At 38.0% G+C, this 22,262-nt stretch overlaps 1 protein-coding gene across 5 annotated transcripts in view; it reads right to left on the bottom strand.

Moving 5' to 3' along the window:
* Positions 1-411: 411 nt before the first annotated feature.
* Positions 412-22,262, bottom strand: part of pacsin1b (protein kinase C and casein kinase substrate in neurons 1b) — a 29,807-nt gene continuing 7,956 nt past the window's right edge. For 2 of the 5 annotated variants that reach the window (XM_007546937.2, XM_007546939.2), the window contains exons 2-10: positions 13,164-13,289; positions 9,815-9,971; positions 9,445-9,680; positions 8,781-8,933; positions 8,158-8,333; positions 7,963-8,083; positions 7,449-7,573; positions 7,050-7,243; positions 412-3,385 (exon numbers count right to left, since the gene is read on the bottom strand). In XM_007546937.2, coding sequence (XP_007546999.1) covers positions 3,276-3,385; positions 7,050-7,243; positions 7,449-7,573; positions 7,963-8,083; positions 8,158-8,333; positions 8,781-8,933; positions 9,445-9,680; positions 9,815-9,971; positions 13,164-13,223 — 1,332 coding nt within the window. In that variant the 5' untranslated portion in view covers positions 13,224-13,289 and the 3' untranslated portion in view covers positions 412-3,275. Of the gene's footprint in view, positions 3,386-4,628; positions 5,482-7,049; positions 7,244-7,448; positions 7,574-7,962; positions 8,084-8,157; positions 8,334-8,780; positions 8,934-9,444; positions 9,681-9,814; positions 9,972-13,163; positions 13,290-15,671; positions 15,853-15,892; positions 16,149-22,262 lie in introns of those variants that run through there. The other 3 variants (XM_007546938.2, XM_007546940.2, XM_007546941.2) reach the window with 3 other exon arrangements.

The raw sequence follows: 22,262 nt of genomic DNA, 5'->3' as shown, positions 1-22,262 counted from the left end.
AGATAGATAGATAGATAGATAGATAGATAGATAGATAGATAGATAGATAGATAGATAGATAGATAGATAGATATAGAGGAGTAACAGTATTTAAGTCCTTCATTATTCAGCAGGGCTGTCACTGTAACAGATGTCTTCATGTGGATGTTTTTTCTTTTCACTTTTCAATCACATTGACATGTTCTTTACTGTTTAAAATGGTTTGGTTTGGATAACTAAGTCTGACAAATTTATAAAGTTAATACTGAATGTTCAAAGTGCAATTTTAAAGTTTGAAGCAGTATTTTGGCTTCCTCCACATTACAAAAACATGTCTGTTACATTAACTGGTGACTCATTGGTGTCTTAGGACTAGGTCTGTACTTAAATTAGTCTCAACTGTATTTAAAGACTTCAATGTATGTCTCAAACTTCAGATGAAATATTTTTTTATTATTTATGTAGAACAGGCACTACAGTTTGGAAATTACAACACTATGCTAAAAGTACAGAGAAAGCCCTCTAGTTATCTAAAAGTTTCCTTTGAAGATGAGAAAAAGTTGTCATTTACTGGCTTTCAGGAGCTTCACATTTGACGTAAACAACCCCGTCCTGTTTCAAATACAGACAAAGACACAGGTATGACAGCTGAGATGCGGAAGCTTTTCCATCTACAGGTTCTTCAGTCAGTCCTTGTGTTGATGTAAACTGATCTAGATGAGCTGGAGTCAGATTCAGAAGAGGTAAGCTCTCTGTCACTGATGGCAGAGAGTCTCTGGAGAGGCCTTTCACCTCTCTGAATCTAGCGCTGACACCATACAGAGGCAGGCATGAAAAAGAAGCATACAGAGGCATTAACACAACAGATGTGTCACTTTTGGGGGTTTGTGTGAAAAAATAATTTTTGCTCTCAAAGCAGAAAAGTCTGGTGTCTCATCAATATTTCAGACGGATCCTCTTTCTGCGTCTAACTCTGCAGCTTTTCCTGTCTGCATGAGAAACAGCAGCCTGCCACCCAGACCAAACAGGAATCTGCACCGGCATGTGCAGCTATCAAACCAGCCTCTCATACAGCACTGCTACATATGCTGAATTTCCTGACTGAAGATAAAATATAAGAAAGAAACAAACATTAACACAACATGGGGCTTTAATTAACTTGAGCCTCAGCCAATAAGTAGATGGAAACTAATCAAAACCATGCGCCGGATCAGTTCAGTAAACAGCGTGTGGGCGCATCAGCATGCACAAAATCACAGGGGGTAAGAGCTGCGAGTCACCAACGTTCGCTCAAAATAAACAATCCACACTGATTACAGGAACAAATAAATGATAAAACTGGTTAGTAAATGTGGCTAATCTCCATATAAAATAGCTACGAGTTGATGTTTACAAGGCAGCTTGTGATCATGGAGGCTGCATTATCAACACATCTGACTGGGGGAGAAAGAGAAGAGAGTAAATAAAAGGTGACAGAGAAGTTGGGCACATTGTTGCAGTGAAAGGGAAAAGTGGAGCGTTGCGTTAAAAAAAATGTCTTTGATAGAGAACTCCATTTCAAACGAGAAAATCTCTTTAGAGAGTAACTGTGAGTTTGTGTTATCTTTAATAGAGTAATGCAGCAACAGGCTGTGAATAGCAGCACAATTCTGCACTCTTCAGTGTTCTTGGTAGAGCACCTTCTCAATGAGGTTACACGGCGGATTATGTTCTTTTATACACTCCAGGTAGTAACTTATCCCAAGCTGATGGAAAGTTAGAATATTCTCACAATGGGCATGATGTCATATGTAATTCACTGAATAAAAAACAAGAACTGGGTGCACAAATTTGTTGAATTCATTTTCAATTATTCTAATGCACAGAAGGTCAGAATTACACATACAAGCTCCAACACACACACACTAGCCACTGATACTAATCTGAGCAAGGAAGGTGAACAAATTGGATGGAGGCCCACAGCATGAATCTGCCTCCACTTTTCTTTACAGTAGTTATAGTGCTCAGAGTTGAAAGCATGACTTTTACTACTCCAAAAATTCCTGCAATTAAGGTTACATTTCTTAATCTTAATCCCTTAATCTTTGGTCAGATTCAAATTTCATTCCATATCAATATTATTATTTGACTCTGAAAGATGGTCAAAATTTATAGACACAATTGGGAATTCAAACAGAATAAATGAGGCAGGCTGGCAGATTGTCATTTCAACCCCAGTAAAATTCTATGAGCTATAATATAAAGCTGGGTCTATAACAAAAAAACAAACAGTTTAAGCAAACTTCAATAATAAGAATAGTCAAACATCCAGTCAGATTACGCCACAAGCTTGTTGATATCTGTAAAGACCAACTTTTTATGGGATATATAACCAAATGTTACTGGTTGTGTATGTATACACTTGAGCTTATATGTATAATTTTGTCCCAATGCTGAATAAATTCAAACTTGTGCACCACATCCTTGTTCATGCCCATGGTGAGTGCATAAGAACTTTTCAACAGTTGATCAACGATTAAGTTGAGCTATTTTATGTGTTTTGTTTGTAAGCGTGATTATTCAAAATAACCAAGCAATAGTAACAGTTATCTGACATCGAAAAGGTCTGCTTACTTTATTTCAAGGGTCAAAGGTCAGCTCCACTTTCGACTGATTAAATCACGAGCTTAACACTGGTGCCTTCAGTTTGTATGCAGGACTTCACACATGATTCTGCGACAAACAAAAAAAATGAAGTGTTTAGACAGTTGTGGTATATTTGTCTTGTTCCTGGCCCTCTGCTCGCTGGGAGGCATTTTGTTACATTTGCGTGAGCCTGAATGCTAATTTTAAGCAAAGCTAACATTCTGCAGGCCATGCAGCTTTGAAAGTGGTTTTAAATTCTCCAGTTGAACTTTACAAGATGAAATGCGCATACACTTCCAAAAATGCTAAACGTAGTGTAAATACTAAGGAAGAAAACAGTGTATTTTATAAAGAAACAAACTATACAAGCATCCAGATGGTAAAAAAGAGATTAAAATACATAAATGCACAGCTCATTCTTGATACCCCGGCGCTTTATTCGATTTCTCATGAGAGAAGAGCATCACGGCTGACAGCAAACTCAGAGACAACAACGTGTCGCTTCAGTTGTTGTAACTGGAGGTGATGTGAGTTTGAGCAATCCTCTTTACGATGACGACAGCTTGCTGCTCCTTTTCGGGAAAAGAAAGATTTGCTTTGAAGTCTCTGGCAATGTGCGGGCGTGAGTGGACAGTTCAGTCCGGATTTTGAGCGTCCTCGGCTGGGGACGTTTAGATCGGCTCCACATAATTGGCAGGGTAAAGACCGAGCTGGCCGTTATCCAGGCGACCTTTACACCAGCCCTGATCGTCCTCGTCTTCCAGCTTCGTCAGCAAATCACCTTGATTGATAAAAAGGGACAGAAAGTGGGAGGGGGATTTAATGAAACACCTCTTTCTTGTTTTCTGCAGCTGACCACAAGGACATGAAAGGAAGTTGCCACCAATTTTCCAAATCGGGAGGATTTGTAGCATCTTTCGAGTTTTATGTTTGCCTGGCGTATTTTCCTTTCATGTGGATATTTGTGTGAAAGTTATTTTGACTTCTCCAAGTATGTTGATGGAATTTAAAGTAATGTTGAGCTCTGCAGACGCTATTGATATGCAAAAGGGACACAACACAACAAATAAATATCTTGTCAAAAAATAGTTTTTAAAAAAAGAACTACATGTAAAATATGGAAGAGGGTTATGGCCACTGAAAATAAAAGAATTCTGACTTTTTTCTCGGTGTAGTGATTCTTTGTCAATTTATGTCAAAATCCAAAAATATAAAAGAAACATTATCAGGTGTATGTAAATTATGTTGCTGTTATAAAAAATAATCACATAACGGCTTCTTTTTTGTTGCAGGATTTCTAAATCTTCACTTTATCCACATTAAAAGAGTGTCAAATTGGTTTGGAAGATCTGAGTTTTATGACTAGATTTGCCTGTTGCTGCATAAATAATTGAAATAATTCTGATTCTGAGAAAGAAAAAAAAATCTGAGAAAACGTCTTTTTTTTTCCAGTAGCTACCATGAAATCATTATATAAAGCCTGAAATACTGATTTAGCAGTAGTACTATGTCACATTACTACATATAAAGTTATCACATATTTTTTAATGTATTGAATTATTGCACTTTTCCCCTCAAGACTACAGATCATAAATATGTGCTGTTGTGTATGTGTGCATCCTGTCTGGATATGCTTATTAACAATCCCTGCAGAAAATGGATAGTTCCGCCATGGAAAATATGGTAAGACTGCATGTCTTTGTCACATTTTGTTCTGGAGTCTGAGTTGAGATAATTTGATCCTCTTATTGATAAAAGTCTGTGTGGTTCAGGCTCAAACTGGTTTCTCTGACTTCCAGCTTGTTTCTGTGTTGTAACTGCTGTCTGGATGCATAAATGTCACTCTATAAATTTATTTCTGGCCTCCTTACTCTAAGAGTTGGACCACTCTTACATGGGTTTCTTTCAAGTTATCCACTGTAACTTACAGCTTTCCAGCTAAACAACAGGGACTGACAGACAGCAGCAGGCATTTTTTTACATAAACTGTTTGGTGAATTTAAAACATGAAGGATACATCGGGACAGCAGTGAAATATTATTTTTAATGAAACATGGCTGCAGGATCTGGATCACACAATTAAGCTTTGAGATAATTCAGACAAACAGGGATAAACCCGAGAATGGCACAGAACTAGGTTTGTTGGATCACAGCATCAAATTTAGCCACCGTTCACTACAGTCAAAGAACCATTTTGCAGCCCAGAAATGCTAACACAAGGTACCAACTGCTCCAAATTCACAGTGTTTCCTCATAATATCATTGCTGATTACATTTCTTTGACTTTTATCCAGGTGAATAAATATGAAGCTACCCACCCTAAACTATCCACCTCAGTGTGTTTTTGGATTTCTGTGCTTTTCTATTGTAAATGTATATTTTTTCTTGTTGCAATTATCATTATGTCGAGCTTTACAGCTCAGCTTTACAGTCCAATACAGTGATCTTCAAACATGGAAACAACCCAGTCATAGCGTGCATGCATCAAACCTAACCAATCAATGAAAATGCATCAAGTAGATAAATCTGGATTTCACTATATGTCACATTACAAAACAAGACTTTAAAATGCTTTTTTCCCCCTAAAATTCAAGAAATTTTAAAAACCGTAAAGATTGCATTTATTTCATTTTTAAATGGTTTTGGTAAAATTTCTAACATTGCTAATATTTTGTTAGAGCCATTGCGTGGCATCAGCCACAATGATAAGAAATAAAGTGGAAATAAGCAGTTATGTCTGTGATTTATGGAAGAGAGGTTGATATAATGGATGAGTTTGAAGGTTGAGGCTCATCTGGGGAGTCTTGTTATTGCTGTCTAGGAGACTCAGGATGGGCCAAATGACCTGGTCAACTTAGGACATCCCCTAGATGGTACCTGGAAAAAACAAGGACAGCAAAAACAGAGAAGAATGGATAGAAGGGGGAGATGAGGTAAGCAATGAAGGGTGAAAGCAACAAGGGAGAATGATGGATTGGATTGATTAACATTGGTAGTCAACTGGACAGTTTGTGAGTTGATATGAACCCTCCTGTTGTCCTCGGTCATTTTGACCCGAGGACAACAGGAGGGTGAATTACTTACGGTTTAATTTTATTTTTTATTTTTTATTTTTTTTGGTGCTCGGAAAAGTAGTGAAGTTGTGCTCTGTTAAAAAAAGTGAACTACAATTGGATTGAAAGAGTGTGATGACAAGAGTTAGAGTTTTAAATGAGGAGGTTAGGAAGGAACAAATGGGGTCATGAGGATGCAAAGGGATGAGAACGATGAGTGTTGAGTCCCCGCAGCATGACAGATGGTGCTGAAAAGGGAACTGTCTTTAGAGAAGACCTGACAGTTCATAAGAGATGTGACTGGAAAAGTAATTGTGCTACAAAACCTAAGCTGCCATGATATCTCACCTCAATTTATTTCAAACAGATGATTTTCTTTTTCTAATTTGTAATTTGGAGCAAAGCTAAAATCAGCCTCCTCCACAGTTACTGGCATCCATAAAGATGTGTTAAAAATCCTTAAAATAAATTCACCTTTTACTGCAGTAGAATAACTTCAGATTAAAATACAATAAAAAAAATAAATAAAAAGAATTATCAGCTGATCTTGAATGCATTTATACAGCGAAGAAAAATATCCCACATTTTGAAATATATTGAATAAATTGCATAAAGTCAGCAGGAGACACTTTAAATGACCCCCTTTTTGACTGCACACAGTCTTTTTTTCACAAGACTGTATTCACTTTCACCCAAAGTTCTGGGTTCTGTCATATGATATCGTCTTCTTTCCCACAACTTGTCAAGATGGAAGAAGATTTTTTTTTTGTTTATTGGTCAGTTCTCACATCTGAGCAGTGGAGCTCCTCCAGAGTTTGTCATGAGAGTTTTGGCTGCTTCTCTGATTAATAATGTTTTTTAGTTAGCTTAGGCGGATAACATGGCCCACACTCTTTCCATTTCCTTTGTCAGATGATGGAAAACCAGGCTCTGTTTGATGTTCAAAGCTTGGAATAATTTTTAATAACCTAAAGTGAACAAAACAAACTCCTGCAAAATAGCTTGAGATTTGTGCTTTTAGGGTGAAAACAACAAAAAGGTTAAAGGGGCATGAATACTTTTTCAACTCTGTGTATTCACTGAGTATTTTCTAGATCTTTAATATCTGTTTTTCTGAATAAAATCTTTAACCACAGTTTATGTGTATGTTAAGTTAGAATTGTGCATTTGTAAAAGAAAACAATAAAACAAAACGCCCCACAAAACTACAGCGTAAAAACCACAATAATTCATTATCCATAGGATGCTAAAGGAAATAAAAATTTCCTTTAGCATCCTAGCATCTGCAGGCCAAATTGCAGATTTGGCCTGCAGATGCTGTGAAGAAAAACGTGCATTCAATCTGACAGAAGAAAATGCAGATAGAATGTGCTTCCTGTTCAAAGCACTGACCTGCTTTGAAGCTAAGCTCGTCTTGCTCTTGGCCTTCATAGTCGTACAGAGCTTTGACTCTGACGCCTTCGCCCGATTCTTCATAAAAAGGGTTTGACCCTCCGTTGGTGTCGCTGCCCGAGTTCAGGCCCTTCCCTTCATCATCTGACCACTCATTGGACGAGTACGCCTGGTTCTTCTCGTAGCTGCTCACGCTAAAAGGAAGGGGAAATACCTGGATGAGTCCTGGTATTGTTGACACTATATGTGTATTGTTTTCGATTGTGCTGTTATGCTGGGTAATGAATGACTATGTAATAACGAAGGAAAATGCTGACTATTATAGACGAGAACCGTAACTGGTGCCTGGAAGAGCTGAGCGAAATGAACTGGATGAGCTAAAAAGGATAAAGATCAGACCTTCCCCTGTCTTCTGCTTGAACGTTGCTTCCTGGAGTCTTGATATTAGTCAGCATGACTTCATCGTTATGCTTCTTTGACTTTTCTCTCTTAGAGATGGTGTGGATAAGATCTGGATTGTACTCCTGCAAAAAAGTCAATGAACAGAACAGTAAAAAAAAAACTGAATGAATGAAGGTGAAAAATGTATTACTTTTTAGTTGGCGATCTGCATTTAACAAGTGCACATAAATAAACACACTAAGCAAAACTAAACTGCAGTAAAGTAAAATAAAATACAAAATTCACATAAATTTTGTGCATACGTTTTTCATTTCCGATGTGTACTTCAACCTTTTAATGGTTTATGCAAATCATTTTAGTATGGTTGTAGCTACGCAAAGACATTAAAGTTAAATTTAAACAGCACTGAGCTCTGGTTAAAATCACAAAGTACTTCACATTAAACCCAAAAGGCATAAAAATAATTAGAAAAACAACATGTTCGAGAACAGGAAAAAATAAGCAACAGCACCTCAAACTTTGGCCAGTTCATGTGCATGCCAGGGCCGTGGATACTACCGAACCACTTGAGATCTTCTTCAGGGCTGGCTGCAGTAATCACCCGCTCAAGATCTCTGTATATTGCGGCATAACTGTGAACAGAAAACGAGGATTTGGTGTGAGCACAGAGTGTGAGCCTTTCTCTTTCTGTCTCAGGCTGACTCACCTTTGGTTCTCCGTCAGGTTGAGGTGACGTTTGACATCCAGCAGCACCTCCCTCAGGAAGCTCAGCCTCTTCTCTTCAAACTCCTGGCACTGGTTAAACACCTGCTCCATGTTCTCAATGTACTGAGGGGTCCACTTATCCAGCTCATCCAGAGTCTTTTCATACTTTTCCCTCGTCTACATCAGACCAAAAAAGAACAAAGAAAACTGTATGATTAAAATTACTGCTATCGAGAACTCTTAAATTTTAAAAAAAAATCTTTTTAGTAAAGTCTTTACTAAAAATGATTGGGATTACTGGTGTTTTACTGACATCTTCTTCTTCTGTCTCTCCAATCACACATAAACCACATTAATCTAGAAATAGTTTTAGTTTTTTTTTTCTGAGACAGCAAATGAATCAGATGTTTGATGATTCAAGTAATAAAAAGTGACCAGAGTCCACTTCAAGAAAAGACAAGATTCAGAGAAGAGCAGGAGTGGCATTCAGTCACTCATTAACCAAGCCACTCTCAAACCCTGATACTTTGAAATAGCATGGCAGCGCATTTGCGTTTAGGGTTTTTATAGGACATAATATTTACATAATGATGAGCCCATTGGCGTTGCAGCTGATGGACTCACCTTCTGTGAGTCTTGTTTGCACTTTTCCAGTTTGTCCTGCAGTTTCTTCTGCTCTGCCTGCGTCGTTCCGTCTCCCTTAGTGTTGGCCTCTCTGCTGGTGGCTAGCTTCTCCTCTTTGCAGGCCATGTGGTATGACTTCTTAGCAACCTCGACCTGACAACACAAGATAACATAAACAACCTGAGTAGAGAATCTGCGTTTAGAAGTAAGAAGTATTATTTAAGTGGGTTATCGCATATCATAATACTTTCCCAACATAAAACCAGATAAATGACATGCAGCAAATAATGACCTTGGTTTATGGTTGACATATGGTATATGGAAAAATGTAAAAGCAGATTACTGATAAATGACTGAGTTTAATCAGGAAATCTTTAATAATCAGCTCAAATACTTAAACACTAAGATGATTAAGCGATCTATTAATTGAGTAGCTTTATAAATTATGCAGTAAATCTGTCAGACACTGATGCTGTAAAGTGCTGCTTGTTGAAAAAGTCCAACGTTTAGTCATTTAATCAAAGTCAGTTTTCAACTCAGTTTCACTCAGTACAAATGTCTTCAAAGGCAGACTCTGGTTAGAACAGAAACAAAAGCATAGCATTATGCTTTATGAACATTATGAACAAAACTGATGAATTTTGTTCATCAGTTTCACTCTCACCTCTTTCAGCTTCTTGGCCCAGGGTTTCTGGGCCTTCTTAAAGCCTTCATCTGCCTCTTTGGTCTCCCTGAATCCTCCCATCATCTGTTTGTGGTACGAGTCTTTCTGCCAGTTCTTCACCTTCTCAAAGTCTTCACTCATTAGGTGGTTCTTCATTTCTGTGTGGAGGTCGCTCACCTTTTCCGCCTCTGTCATCATTGCCATCCAGGCTTGCTCCACTGAGCCATACTGAGGACCTGGTGGAGGAATTAAGATCTGAAGTCATATTTTTTAACATATACTCTAGTACAAATATGTCCGTTCTAAATTCATTTGGCAACAAAACCAAACTAATAGCTTAATAGAAAAACAACTGTTGTTGCTTTTATACCTTTATCAATCAGCTGCCTCCATCTCTTGGACCAATCAGTGAGCTGCTGTGCGTAGCCTTTCTCGATTTTGGCACGCTCCTGGATGCAGTTCATTAGGTCATTGCAGAGTCGATTACCATCATCGATGCGCTTCACTGTGCGCTTGTAGTTCCCAACCTTAAATACAAAACAAAGCACCAGTGCAATATGTTTACTGAAGCTCCACAGGCTGTCTGCTGTCTTCAAAATAAAATATTGCTAAAAGAATTCAGTATTTTACTGTATCATATTTAGGTTCAAATTTGGCTGTGTGGAATGTAAATATGAGTCTTTTCAATGGACTGTATTAGAATAATTTAAAATTAATATAAATGAATTTGTCTAACTGCATCTCTGGACTTTGTAACAGAACCACTGCTTGAAAAAAAGAAAAAAAAGAAATGATCACTTTAAAGGTCCAGTACGTAAAACTGAATGACATCCAGTTGCACAAATTCCAAACCGCATCCAACTAAAGGCGTTTACATTGTTACTTATTAGCTTGGTTTTAATATGGAGTATCAGAAATTTTGTAACCTCAGAAAATATGTTCTACCTATATGGAAATTGCAAAGCAAGTCTCATTCTTATCTTATTAGCCTTTTTTGAATGTGTTTGTAAATTACATACAAATGTTCATAACACAAATTGTTCCTGGTTTTGTAAATTACAGATTTTGGGTGGTTGCTTAAGAGGCATTTTGATTTCACTCTTCCAGAGTTCACTGTGTGAGATGTCACTTCTTTTCTCCTCGCAGCCTGTGGGAGATGAACTGAATCAGCAGGAGGAGCAGCAGGGAAGACACTGCTGCTGCTGCTCTGTGAGTAGTTACGCAATCAAAAGAAAGGGGTGGTTTAATGTCATATAATTTACAACCCTCCACAGCTACAGGAGCAGCCACCTCCCAGAGAGCTGATAGTTCTCCCCAGAGACACAAAGCTATTTCGATAAAGAGAGGTTGAAGCCTCTGTTTACAACCATTATTTTCCACCTTTATGACCGAGAAAAGTGGAAAACATTTAAACGCAGTGTTTGCTTGCAAGTCACCCTGTAAATGACTTTCAACAAACAGTTAGTGTGGTCTAAAAGGAAGCAGCTGAGGCCGTATAATGGTATTCCACACCAGGCCTTTGCCTCAGCAGCAGCCAGCCGAGTCAGCAATCATCAGGCGGTACTGCAGCATCTTTGCTGTGATGCAGAGACTGTGATGAAGTGACTGAGTGCTGGAGGGAGACATTTTCCCCGCACCTGATGATTTCTGAAGGCACAGACCAAAGTAACCCGAGGAGAAAATACAGTCTAAGATGAGATTTCATTTTAAGTCTAAAAATGTGAAATAAAGCATCTGCTGTGGATCTTTATTCTCTGTGAAATGTCTGAGAGTGAAGGAACTTGGCAGGCTGTGTTCTTGGAGGAGAGGTAGATCTATTCCAGCTTTGCACACTGTGATCAGTCACCAGCTCTCATGAATAATGGATGTGTTTCAGGGAACTTGTAGCTCAGATAACATGGGGCTCTTTGTGTTGGAGAAACATTGTTGCTGATGTAATGTTGTGAGAGAAACCAAAATTACCATGACACCAATGGCGCAACATAGTAACATTTTTATTTAACAATACTTTCCATGATATTCGAATCAGTTTATTCAGTAATTCTAAATATACCCAACAATTTTTACCTTTAAAAATGGCTTTCTAGACAACATTTCTAATGTTTGTAACTTAGTTTTGCATAATTGCTGAAGTAAAGGGTTATAAAACAATTAATACTTGTGCTATGATCTGTCGTATTATTCCAGATGGGGCAATGCAGGATACAGAACAGTCAGTCTCACCTATTAAACAGTCCTGGCTGTGATAAACTGACTGTAATTTCAACTCAAATGTTCCAAATCTCCTTTACTGACCTTTGTGTTTTAGTTGGAAATGTATATTCTGGTTCTCTGAATTCTTTTTTATTGCAGTTACATACATGTACCCGCTCCTCACTAGAAAAGGACCCCCCTGAAAGTCTGCACAAAATTGACTGGTCAAACATGTCCAGGACTTTTTTCCTTGATAGATATATTTTGCATTAAAACTGCAGCATGAAAATCTCAAAGTTTCATTCATTCTTCGAGCAACCAGCACATCTAAATGTATGTGCAATTTGGACATGTGTGCACTGGTTTCTTACCTGTTCGATTTTGACTTGCAGTAAACCTATGTTTGGTGAGGTATCTACTGTGTTGGTGAGAATAGCTTGTTGAGATCAATTTGGCTGAAGTCAGAATAGCAGCTGTGGTCCAAATAGCGTTACAGAACCTTACTTGGTGATTTGCCAGCTAATTTTGCAGGATTGATAAAGGTCCAATCCCTTGTAAAGACCACCCACACTCTGGATAATTTATGTCTACTGTTGTAAGATTCTTTATTAAGAATCTTTATTCCATATGAAGGGATCCTTAAATGAATCTGTTTTTTTTCCACTTCCATCTCTTCTCTATTTTTATTGTTCAGAATTATGATAGTTTATTTCTTTAATCTTTTTTTTCTTTTCTTTGTTCACTGCTAGACAACATTGTGCATTTAGCCCTTATATTTCCTCCTTGCATCATTAATTCAGTTTTATTAACTCTCTGTTTTGCATCAGCTTTTGATGTTTTGTAATCTGCCAGAAAGACTTTATAGTGCATATAAAATCATTCTTCTAAGAAAAGGAAACCTATCTGAAACCTTTCAGAGCTATAAGAGACTGACAGTTTGAAGCATCTACAACTGCAGACAACTACAAGGACCTTAATCCTTAGAAGTAGATAAAAGTCAGCACAGAGGCAAAGGAGCACACTGAAGTAGTTATAAACAGAGAGAAAATACCTGAAAACTATGACTTCAAAAAGTACAAAGGTGCAATAATAATGAAGCTATAAAGGGAAAAGTAAAACAAGAGTGGCTAAGGCCAAAGATAGTGACACAGGATGAAAACCTCCTGATGTTGCAGTTGAATGAATGTATTTAGTTGCTTACTCATTTCCTTCTTAAATAATGGCCTCAGAATGCGACAGTTTGTCACTTTGTTGACAATCAGTGTGGCTGTACCAGCTCAGAAGTGTGAGCAATCCTTAGATCTGTGCCGCAACACTCATGATAAATCTGATGCTATGTTTACTGTCGAGCACATGCCTGATTTATGTGCAGTTGTGAGTCTACGCAACGCTGATAAACGAGACAACGCATCGTATTTCTTCTCACCAACCCACAGGAGGTTGGTCTGCCGGCAGTTCATCACAATGCAGTGTCACTCTGAGCTCAGGTTTAATCTGTCAAACGCTGCTGCCCTATTTTTCCTCACCTCCCAGAAACTGTCCGTGGCCTCCTCCTGGCTGGCGTACTCATCATAGCCTCCAGACATGATCCCAGATTTGGCAGGGCGGCTTCAGGATGTAGGGGTCAGCAGCAGAGTGGTATTCCTCATGCACTGTTGGGGAACATGAGAGAAATGTGAGCCCTAACCCTGGATGAGTGAGATGGAAAGAAAAAATGAGTTTCTTTATAACTTTTGAATCATATCGTAAGCTTTAGTTTCATTCTCATAATTTAACATGTTAAACATCAAATTTCTCTACATACAAAGTGAAATCCTGTCACATCATCTGTTTGTTGGTGTTTAGTATTGTTGAGGTGATATAGATTTAAAAAGAGCTTTGATTTACACAGAATTAATGCAAATGAAATCAATGATAGTCACAGTGATTATATGGCTGATAAGCAAGTTATTTCACACATTATGCCAAAACCTAACCTGAACTAAAAGATTATAGAAAAATTGATACTTGTGTTATGATATGAAAGGGAGTTAATTGTGTTATGTTTTTTCAAACGAAACACAGTTATCATATTATGAATATTGCACCTGTTTGTCAATTTCACAAAAATATGGAAGAGCTGAGCTAGAAGCTGATGACCACTGAGCTGTTGCAGATGAAACCATCAAAAATAAATGCAACGCGCTGTCTATATTTTTTTAAATACTCGTGCATGAATCCCAGTCATTATGTAAGATAAGATGACAAACTGTAGATCTGAGACATGAAAGTAGGCACTTGAGGCTCGAGGTGCAAATCATAATTACGCTACACAGACACATAATGACCTGCATAAGAGAGATCAGAATAAAATGCAAAGTGAAAATGCAAATGAACTGGATGGCAAATGTGAAACAGAACAACACGAAGACAAGCTTCTTTCATTGCATCTGCGCAGACGGCAGGTTACATGGAGCCTCTGCTGAATACTAAACACCAACAAACAGATGATGTGACAGGAAAAGCATTTCTTTGGAAATCGTGCTGATCGATGCCATTTCTGCTGCAGGCTTTTAACATGTCGAGGAAGGACCACCATGTCCGGAGATACATTGCATATGTTGCGAGATAAATATGAAGTTTGGCATTTTGAGAAATGGGCTTATTTACTTTCTTGCTGAGAGCTAAATAAGAGGATCAATGCTGTATTTATGTCTGTGACTGCATGAGTTACTAAGAAGTGAAACAGCTAAGAAGTAGGAGGAATCTTTAAAAGAAAACCAATCTACTTATCAGGACACCATGTTCACTCTGAATAAATCTGAATAAACTTTTACTTTCAACATTTTGACAGTATGGTGAGACAGACATTAGGCGTCTAAGCTAAATAAATACATGAGGGCCTCTTCCTCCCTAAATATATGAATGGTAAGTAGTGATTAAAAAAATGAGGCAGTTTATACTTTCAGGCCCAGATTATGAAAAATAGCTTTCATTTTGTGATTATCAAATAATTTCTGCACATTCTGCTTAATTCCTTACATGTCGATTGGTTCACAGATAGCCAACCTTTAGTATTAGTTTAGTATGCATACTCAACAGAACAGAAATACCAATGAACAGCATGAAGCATGGACATGAAAGCAACACTTAATTTCACATGATTAAAAAATTAGGTCTTAAGTTGTGAATATTTTAATACTTTATAACAAACAGATCAATCAGCATTGTCTAACGTGTCCAGCTCAAAATAAACATCCCCTAAAATAAAATAAAGCAAATTTTTGTTGTTGTTTCTCAGACATTGTGACTTTAAGAGGCAGCCACACATTTATTCTTTAGGTTTCTTTGTCCAAGGAAATCTCCTCTCAGCAGCTTATTAGAAAACTGGTGGATTCCAACTCCTGTTTGTGTCTGATAATAAAAAGGTAGAATTAAAAATATCTGAAATTAAAAACTGTTACTGTAAAAACCAGTTTGATACAGAAGAGAAACAATAGAAAAGGAAGCAGCGGTGATTTGTTTTGATCTGAGGTCAGGGGGAGGGGAGAGAACTGTGCGAGTATTTGGGTCAACCATGGACCAGAGGATGGAACAACACAGTTCACAATGAAACACAGAGTTGAAACAAGGAAGTTGTTTCCCAAAACCATCAAATCTTCTTAAATTGGGAGAGGTGTCTCTTCTAAACCAACAGTTTCAGGGAAAGAATAAATGTTGTTTTTGTTTTTTCTGCAGCGAAGCTCTGCAGAGAGTGAGCTTAAGAAGTGGGTGTTTATTATGCTTGGTTGAGCCATTAGCTACATACTGAGCGGGGGGCTTTTGTTCAGCCCTGGCTTATTTTAAAGGCAGATTGCAGAATATGAAAACAATCACTGACTTGCTTCTCCAAACACAAAGGCAATAAACTGAATTTAAAAATATAATACAGAATTTAGTGAGAAACCCTAAACATGCAAAAAAAAACAAAAAACAACAACAACAAAAACAGGCAAAAACTCAAATCCAAGCAGCATCCTTTAACATTTGGCTACCATCACACCACTTCCACTTACTCATTCCTTTTCTTCTAAAAGTAGACAGCAGTTACTGCTCAGCATCCATGGCATTCACAAACAAGCAAGAGCATCCATGTAATGCAAGAGCTCAGATGATCCCCATCACTGCAAGCCAGCTGCATCAACACGTCTAAGTGAGGAAAACCTCAACACAAAAGCAGCAAAGACGCCCCGAGAACAGGGGCACACAGCCCCCCACAACAGCAACAAAAGCCTACCTCCAGTCCTCCATGAACAGCAGCTTAGGGTGCAGCGAGAGAGGGGAAAAAGAAGCACGTGGGCTCCTCTAGCAGGCAGTCCTGCTCTTCACTGCCACCCCTCCTGTCTGCTGATCTTTGCTCGGTGCTGCCAGTCGTTTCAGTGGTGCATCCAGAGCAGGGGAAATAGGTCTGTGTCTTCTCGTCTTTCAGCCTGGAGTTCTGTGTAAAGTTCACATGTGTCTGTGTTCCCACCGACTGAGCAAAAATAATCCTTGTGTTTTAATGGCTGAGACCAGAGCAGGGGCAAAGATAAGAGGGGGGTGGGGTAGGTGTGCGGCTGCTATGTGGTGGCACCGCAGAAGGTTTGGTGTGGGTGCACGAAGCGCTCAATCAACAGAGTGCACACGCAGCATTGCAGCTTCACTTTTATAGGAATAATTAACATTTAACATGATTTTTCACCAAAGCTAAAGCAGGTAATCCATCTTTAAAAGCGGCACACATATTATAATCCAGAGAAAAATAAAAGAAAATCAACTATCTTCTGCCAAAACTTTTAAAAAATATGTAGCAAAATGAAAGGCGACTGTGTCTGAACTGATTTACATCACAGGAGATATGTGAGCATAACTGATTTAAAAATCTTAGAGCATTTTATCTGTTCTGTGCCATCTTAAAAACTCCTCCAAAGAATAAAAACTTAAACTGTAGTTTTAAGTTTATATTTCATAACATGCTTTAAACCATTTTACCATTTGCCAATTAATTCTAAAACCGAAACACAAAAACAGAAACTTACAATCTCTGTTTACGATATCTTAGAATTTGGTAGTAAAATATTTCACAGGAAGCATCTGACGATTTGAACATCTTGAGACAAACTGTGGAACATTACAGATAACATGATTGTTATTGATAAAGAGAACTGGGTTAACTCTATCAATAAAATGCAGCAACTATCAAACCCAAACAATATTACCACAATTTCAGAATAAATACATGCAATACCTAAGCTCTTTGGAATTTCCTCGTGACCAGTGAGCATGTCGGCGATGTTGACATAAACGCTATAAAATGATAAATAATTAACTTCTATTGCCATTCAGAGCAAAAACATACTATGCTCAACAAGACTGATCCGCAGCTTTGGTAGCTTTTAAGGAGCACTGTGCCTCTGTTGGCTGATCGTTCTGCCAACCAGCCTGACATGAATCACAGGCTGACAAGAGGAGCAGAGACAGCCTTCAGTCTCTGCTGACTGTCCAGTTCAGTGGGGGGGACAGGTGGAGCGGAAGATAGACAGGCTGCTTGATTTTCTACTGCATTCAAAGACTTCCTCCGTTGTTCTCCACCTACACAAAACCTCTGCACAGCCCTTTTTTTCTGCACTTTGTCGTAGGAAAGAGGTATAGTGTAAAAATAAAAAACAAAACGCACGTGTATGTTTACATTTCTTAACTTATTTTGGCCACTACTTAGGATCATTTCGCATCTAATACTCCAGCAGACTCAGTTTAATTGGGGACCAAGATTGCAACATTTGTTAGATTTTCAGCTGATGCGGTTCGCTTTCACACTGCAATCAAACCTGTTCACCCCCTCTCCTGTTTGCTTATACCAAACTGAGACATAGGTTTTCAAGTGGACCAGAGTTTGCGGTTTTTGGTCTGCATCAGGGTTCAATTAAACTTTCACACCTCCCCAAAACGAACTGGACTTTCTAGGCAAACAAACGAAAGTTCGATTAAAGCAGACTAACAGGACTCTGTAATGTCATGACTTAATCTTAATCCTTTGTGTCGTAGATTGAGATGGAATTCAGGACACAAATACAGTTTCCAGCTCTGGAGACAGAAAGAAAATATATGTTTAAAGCAAAAGTGAAGATATAACAACAACAAGTTCACAACATAAAAACTCCACCTACCAGGCCAGACCGAGACTCAAAATCTATGAGTTTTTTTTTTTTTTACAACATTTCGCTAAACCTCTATAAATTAAAGTGTTGCAGTCCCTTTTTGACCCTGTATTAAATTTCCCCTGAACACCCATGACTCGGAGTCATCATAGAAGTTCCAATTTTATGTTTTACAGTCCTACCAACTCACCCCTCAGGGCCTCAATAGAAATGCAAGCAACATGCAAAGCAACATACTTCTTGCTTTACATTCTGTTTGACCTGCCTGTTAATTGGCCAGAGATCAATCGGTGATGTATACCCCTTAAAACATTCTCTCTCTCACACACAGACACACACGCACACATGCATACACACAACCACCCTCTATAGGTCCCTGAACACACACACTTCTTGGCTGTATTATTACAATCGAGCTGTTCCTTTCCCCTTAGGACAAACTTTGTGCTGCTGCCCTCATCGTATTTAAGGCCTATATTTAGAGCCACATTCATCAATAATTTGCAGTGCTGTGTAAACAGATAGACGTGATAACAAACCAAACTCATGGGCTAAAACTCTTTAAGGTTTAATGCAGTCTAATGTCAAAGACAAGTCACAGAAACAAATGAACTGATCCAATAAAGTAACAGTAAGACAATTTCAATTTTGGTTTAAACCAGAAGGAGAGATGTATACCTGAGTCATTTCATCTGACTAAACAGTTCTGCTGTTTTATGCAAACACATAGTGAGCGTGACAAACACATAGAGTTTGTCACGCTATTTGTTGGCATGTAAATGTGTAGGACTGTATGAATGGTAGTGACAATAGCAGTGGTGGGAAGTAACTGTACTTAAGTATATTTTTCGTGTATCTGTACTTTACTTAAGTAGATTTAATAATGGGTACTTTCTACTTTTACTCCACTACATTTTACAGTAAGTATCTGTACTTTCTGCTTCACTACATTTCTACAAAACTGTCGCGTTACTCGTTACATCCAAGTCGCGTTGCGCTTTTTGTCCGTTAAAATGTGAAGTTCAGGGTCTTAAGGTGGTGCCGTAAAATCGAAGCAATAACGTGACTTAGTGTCTGTTGTCACCCATCGCCTCCACCTTTACTCGCACGCGGAGCTCCAGACGGTTTCCTCTGAGCGGGAGAAGATGTCTGTCTAATCGTCAGTAATATAATAGCGTTGCAAAAATCATAGATATGGCGACATGTAAAACCAGCAGCGCTTCACTTTCACAGACGGTGGGGACTTCGTCCAACTTTTAGCGTCACTTGGAAGGAAAGCTTAAAGAAAGATAAGATCTGTGGACGTGATGCTAGCAAAGCTAGCTTTACAGAGACACATGTTGCATCTGCGATTAAAAAAAGTTGTCACTCATGCCCTGAATTATTGTGTGGAGGTGTTGAGTGAGGTGTCGCATATATGGGACAACGCTGTGACCAAAGTGCAACATAGTGACATGACATTCAGGAACGATCCGATTCTTCTGGACGTATCTTTACTGATAAAATTTATCAGCTCTAAGTATTTAATATCTAGGTGTTTTATGGGAATGTGGATCTTTCAGATCAATTTGAGAAGCAATTTTGATAGGTAAAACTTAATTTTTTTTGTGTCATGTAGCACGGGGTGCTGGTCTTGATTTGGTCTTGGGTAGGTGGTCTTGACTACAACTCTGCTACTGGCTCCTTGGTTGCATGTCCTCCCTCACCCACCTTCTTTCCATCCCATTTTTGTTGGATTTCTTTCCAAATAAAAGCCACTAGTGGCAAAAAAAAAAGTGAAGTTCTTGCTATGTTAGGACAGGAGACAAGATGTTTCCATCCCTGAAATTATGATGCATAGAATCACATATCTAAGTACAAACTATGTTACAGAGAGTAAACATAATAAAAACATGCTTTATCTGTGGCATTGTTCAATAAAATGGCACATTACTGATGTATTAAAATTAAATACGATCAGTTCACTTAATGATATTGTATTAGGAATTAGATAATGCATTCAGCATGTACTTTTACTTTTAATACTTAAGTATTTTTAAAAGCCAGTACTTTTTTACTTTTACTTGAGTACATTTTTATCTGTGTATTTGTACTTTTACTTAAGTAAATTTTTTGAGTACTTTCTCCACCACTGGACAATAGACAAAAAAGAGTTGAAAGACTTTCACATTATATTACAATTCAAACACACTGAAAAACAGCTAATCATAACAAGACAACCTTCCAACTGAACTCTTCGTCCTCTTTAATTCATGTCATCAATAATTGACACACATGATCATGTTTTCTCCTTCTACAGCCCTGAAATGACACATTCAATGTTTAGTCAATCAGCAAAACCAAAAATGTAGACCCCAATTATATATTAAAAATGTAATCTTTGTGCATTTGTGCCTCATCAGTAGATATTTTCCACATGTCTGGAGCTGCAACAAACTGTTGTTTCTGTACATCTGCCCTTGAGTCAAATAATTCAGAAAAAAATTGCTTGTGTGTTTAATTGGAATGTTTGACACAACGGAAAATGATCTAATAATTGTTTGATAAGAGTTTTATTTCTACAAATCAGTGGGCAAAGCTCACTTATCATTTTATCAATGTGCTAAATGATCTCACCATCTCGCATAAAGGTACTAAAATTGATAACAAGATCTGCTTCAATTACACACACAGCAACTTGGTGCGTGGGCTTTTGTATGCAGTCCAATCAGCTTTCAGGGTTTTCTATGAAGTCATGGCTTACAGCCTCATTACCGATGAGGTCTTCACTTAATGATGAATGTAGATTGTGTTACAAAAGTAGATTAGATTACAAGTCACTGACGGCAAGCAAACATCCTTTATACATTCTAATAAGGTAGACATATTCTAGCAACAAATGTTTACAATAAAACAATTGATTAAACAAATACAACACAAGTTTTCCCAAAGTTTTTTCCCCCCCACTGAAGCTCTTTATTGTACCCAAAATATAGTTATGTTACTATTTTTTAGAAGGTACTGAAATCTGTGACAAGTAAAGCGTCTGAAGTTTACATACCATGATCATGAGCTGAAACGTCAAATTAATTTGAGACTTTCAATGGTTTATTTGAGTCATTTGTTTTCCAGAATGAAGTGATCATATAATCAATCAAAATTAAATTTAAAAAATCAAGAACTGGGGAAAAATGTTTGAATTTAGTGTAGCTTTTCTATAATCCCACGAATCTCATAAGTGTATGTACAGGCTGAAGCATACAAATAATTCTCTATATATGCTATATATTTGGCTCTCTCTTAGTCTCTTAATAGGCTGACACAGGCTGACCTGTATGGATATTTACATCAACTTACTGTGAGGAATTATGATCCTTTGGAGAACTCTAGGTAAGAGTTTAAAACCTGCCGCGTTAGCTCTTGTCGTGCAGCTCTATGTGAACCGCAGGAATAAGTTGTAGCGTATTCAGAGGCGTATTGTGGAGTGGTGAGAATGATTTATCTTTGTGAACGAACAATTATATGGGGCGTTTACATCTCAACACGCTGCCCAGTGTGTGGCTCTGTGTTTGTCTTCCCTGTAAAGTTTATGTCTGTGGTCCCGGTTGGCCGGAGAGTTTGTGGATAACGAGCAGCGCTAACCTCATCATGCTGGTTCAGCCCAATGAGGAGCTTCGCGCTCTCCTTGGAGTCACGCATCACACAGATTTTATATTATTTAAGTATTATTTTTCTGGTTACACGATGCATCAAACCATATCAAATGCGTAGTCTACTTAGAGTTAATGCGCATGGAGATCTGAGAAACTCGTCCCATAAACTCGACCAACCAGAATAGTTTCTGTGACGCTTATTAAAAACTCAGCAGACACGAAATGGAAGAGATACTAAAGCCACATTAGCAGCATTGAATTAAATCTCCCGTATGTTGCGCATTTCTGCGTAGTGCAGCAGATTTAACTCATCTTGCAGGGCCGGTCCAAGGCTCTATGAGGCCTTGAGCAGAATCTGATTTAGGGGCCCCTTTTGTTCCTAAAAATACCTCTAACAGCTTCTGTGTTAGATTTAGTGAAATATGGGAGAAGGGAGTAGTTTAATTGGCCAGCCTAAAAAGCAATAAGTTATAATCGCAGTTTACTAAATTGGATTTGTAAATTCAAAGATTAAACTCACAGCATCAGATTGTTGCTATGGTAACAAAACAATCTAACTATGAATATTGTTCTTTGAAGTTTTACAAGGTAAACTTGCCAGCTCCTTAAAATCTTGTATTTAAATGTTAAACAATTTAAAATAATTTAATTTATGTATGCCTAAACAATTGAATCAAATTTAACAGCATTGATCATCTCAATAAACAAACGTTACATTTATGTATCTGTGGTCTGTTTTAAAATATTAGCATTTATGGGACCCCTGAAGCTCTTCGGGGCCTGATGGAGCTGCTGACTTAATTTGGATTAAACAGAAGTGCAAATTTGTTGTTTTAGA

This window comes from Poecilia formosa, unplaced genomic scaffold (genome assembly GCF_000485575.1).
Source record: "Poecilia formosa unplaced genomic scaffold, Poecilia_formosa-5.1.2 Scaffold18, whole genome shotgun sequence".
NCBI classification, from domain to species: domain Eukaryota; kingdom Metazoa; phylum Chordata; class Actinopteri; order Cyprinodontiformes; family Poeciliidae; genus Poecilia; species Poecilia formosa.
This window is presented reverse-complemented; position numbering and strand designations above follow the sequence as displayed.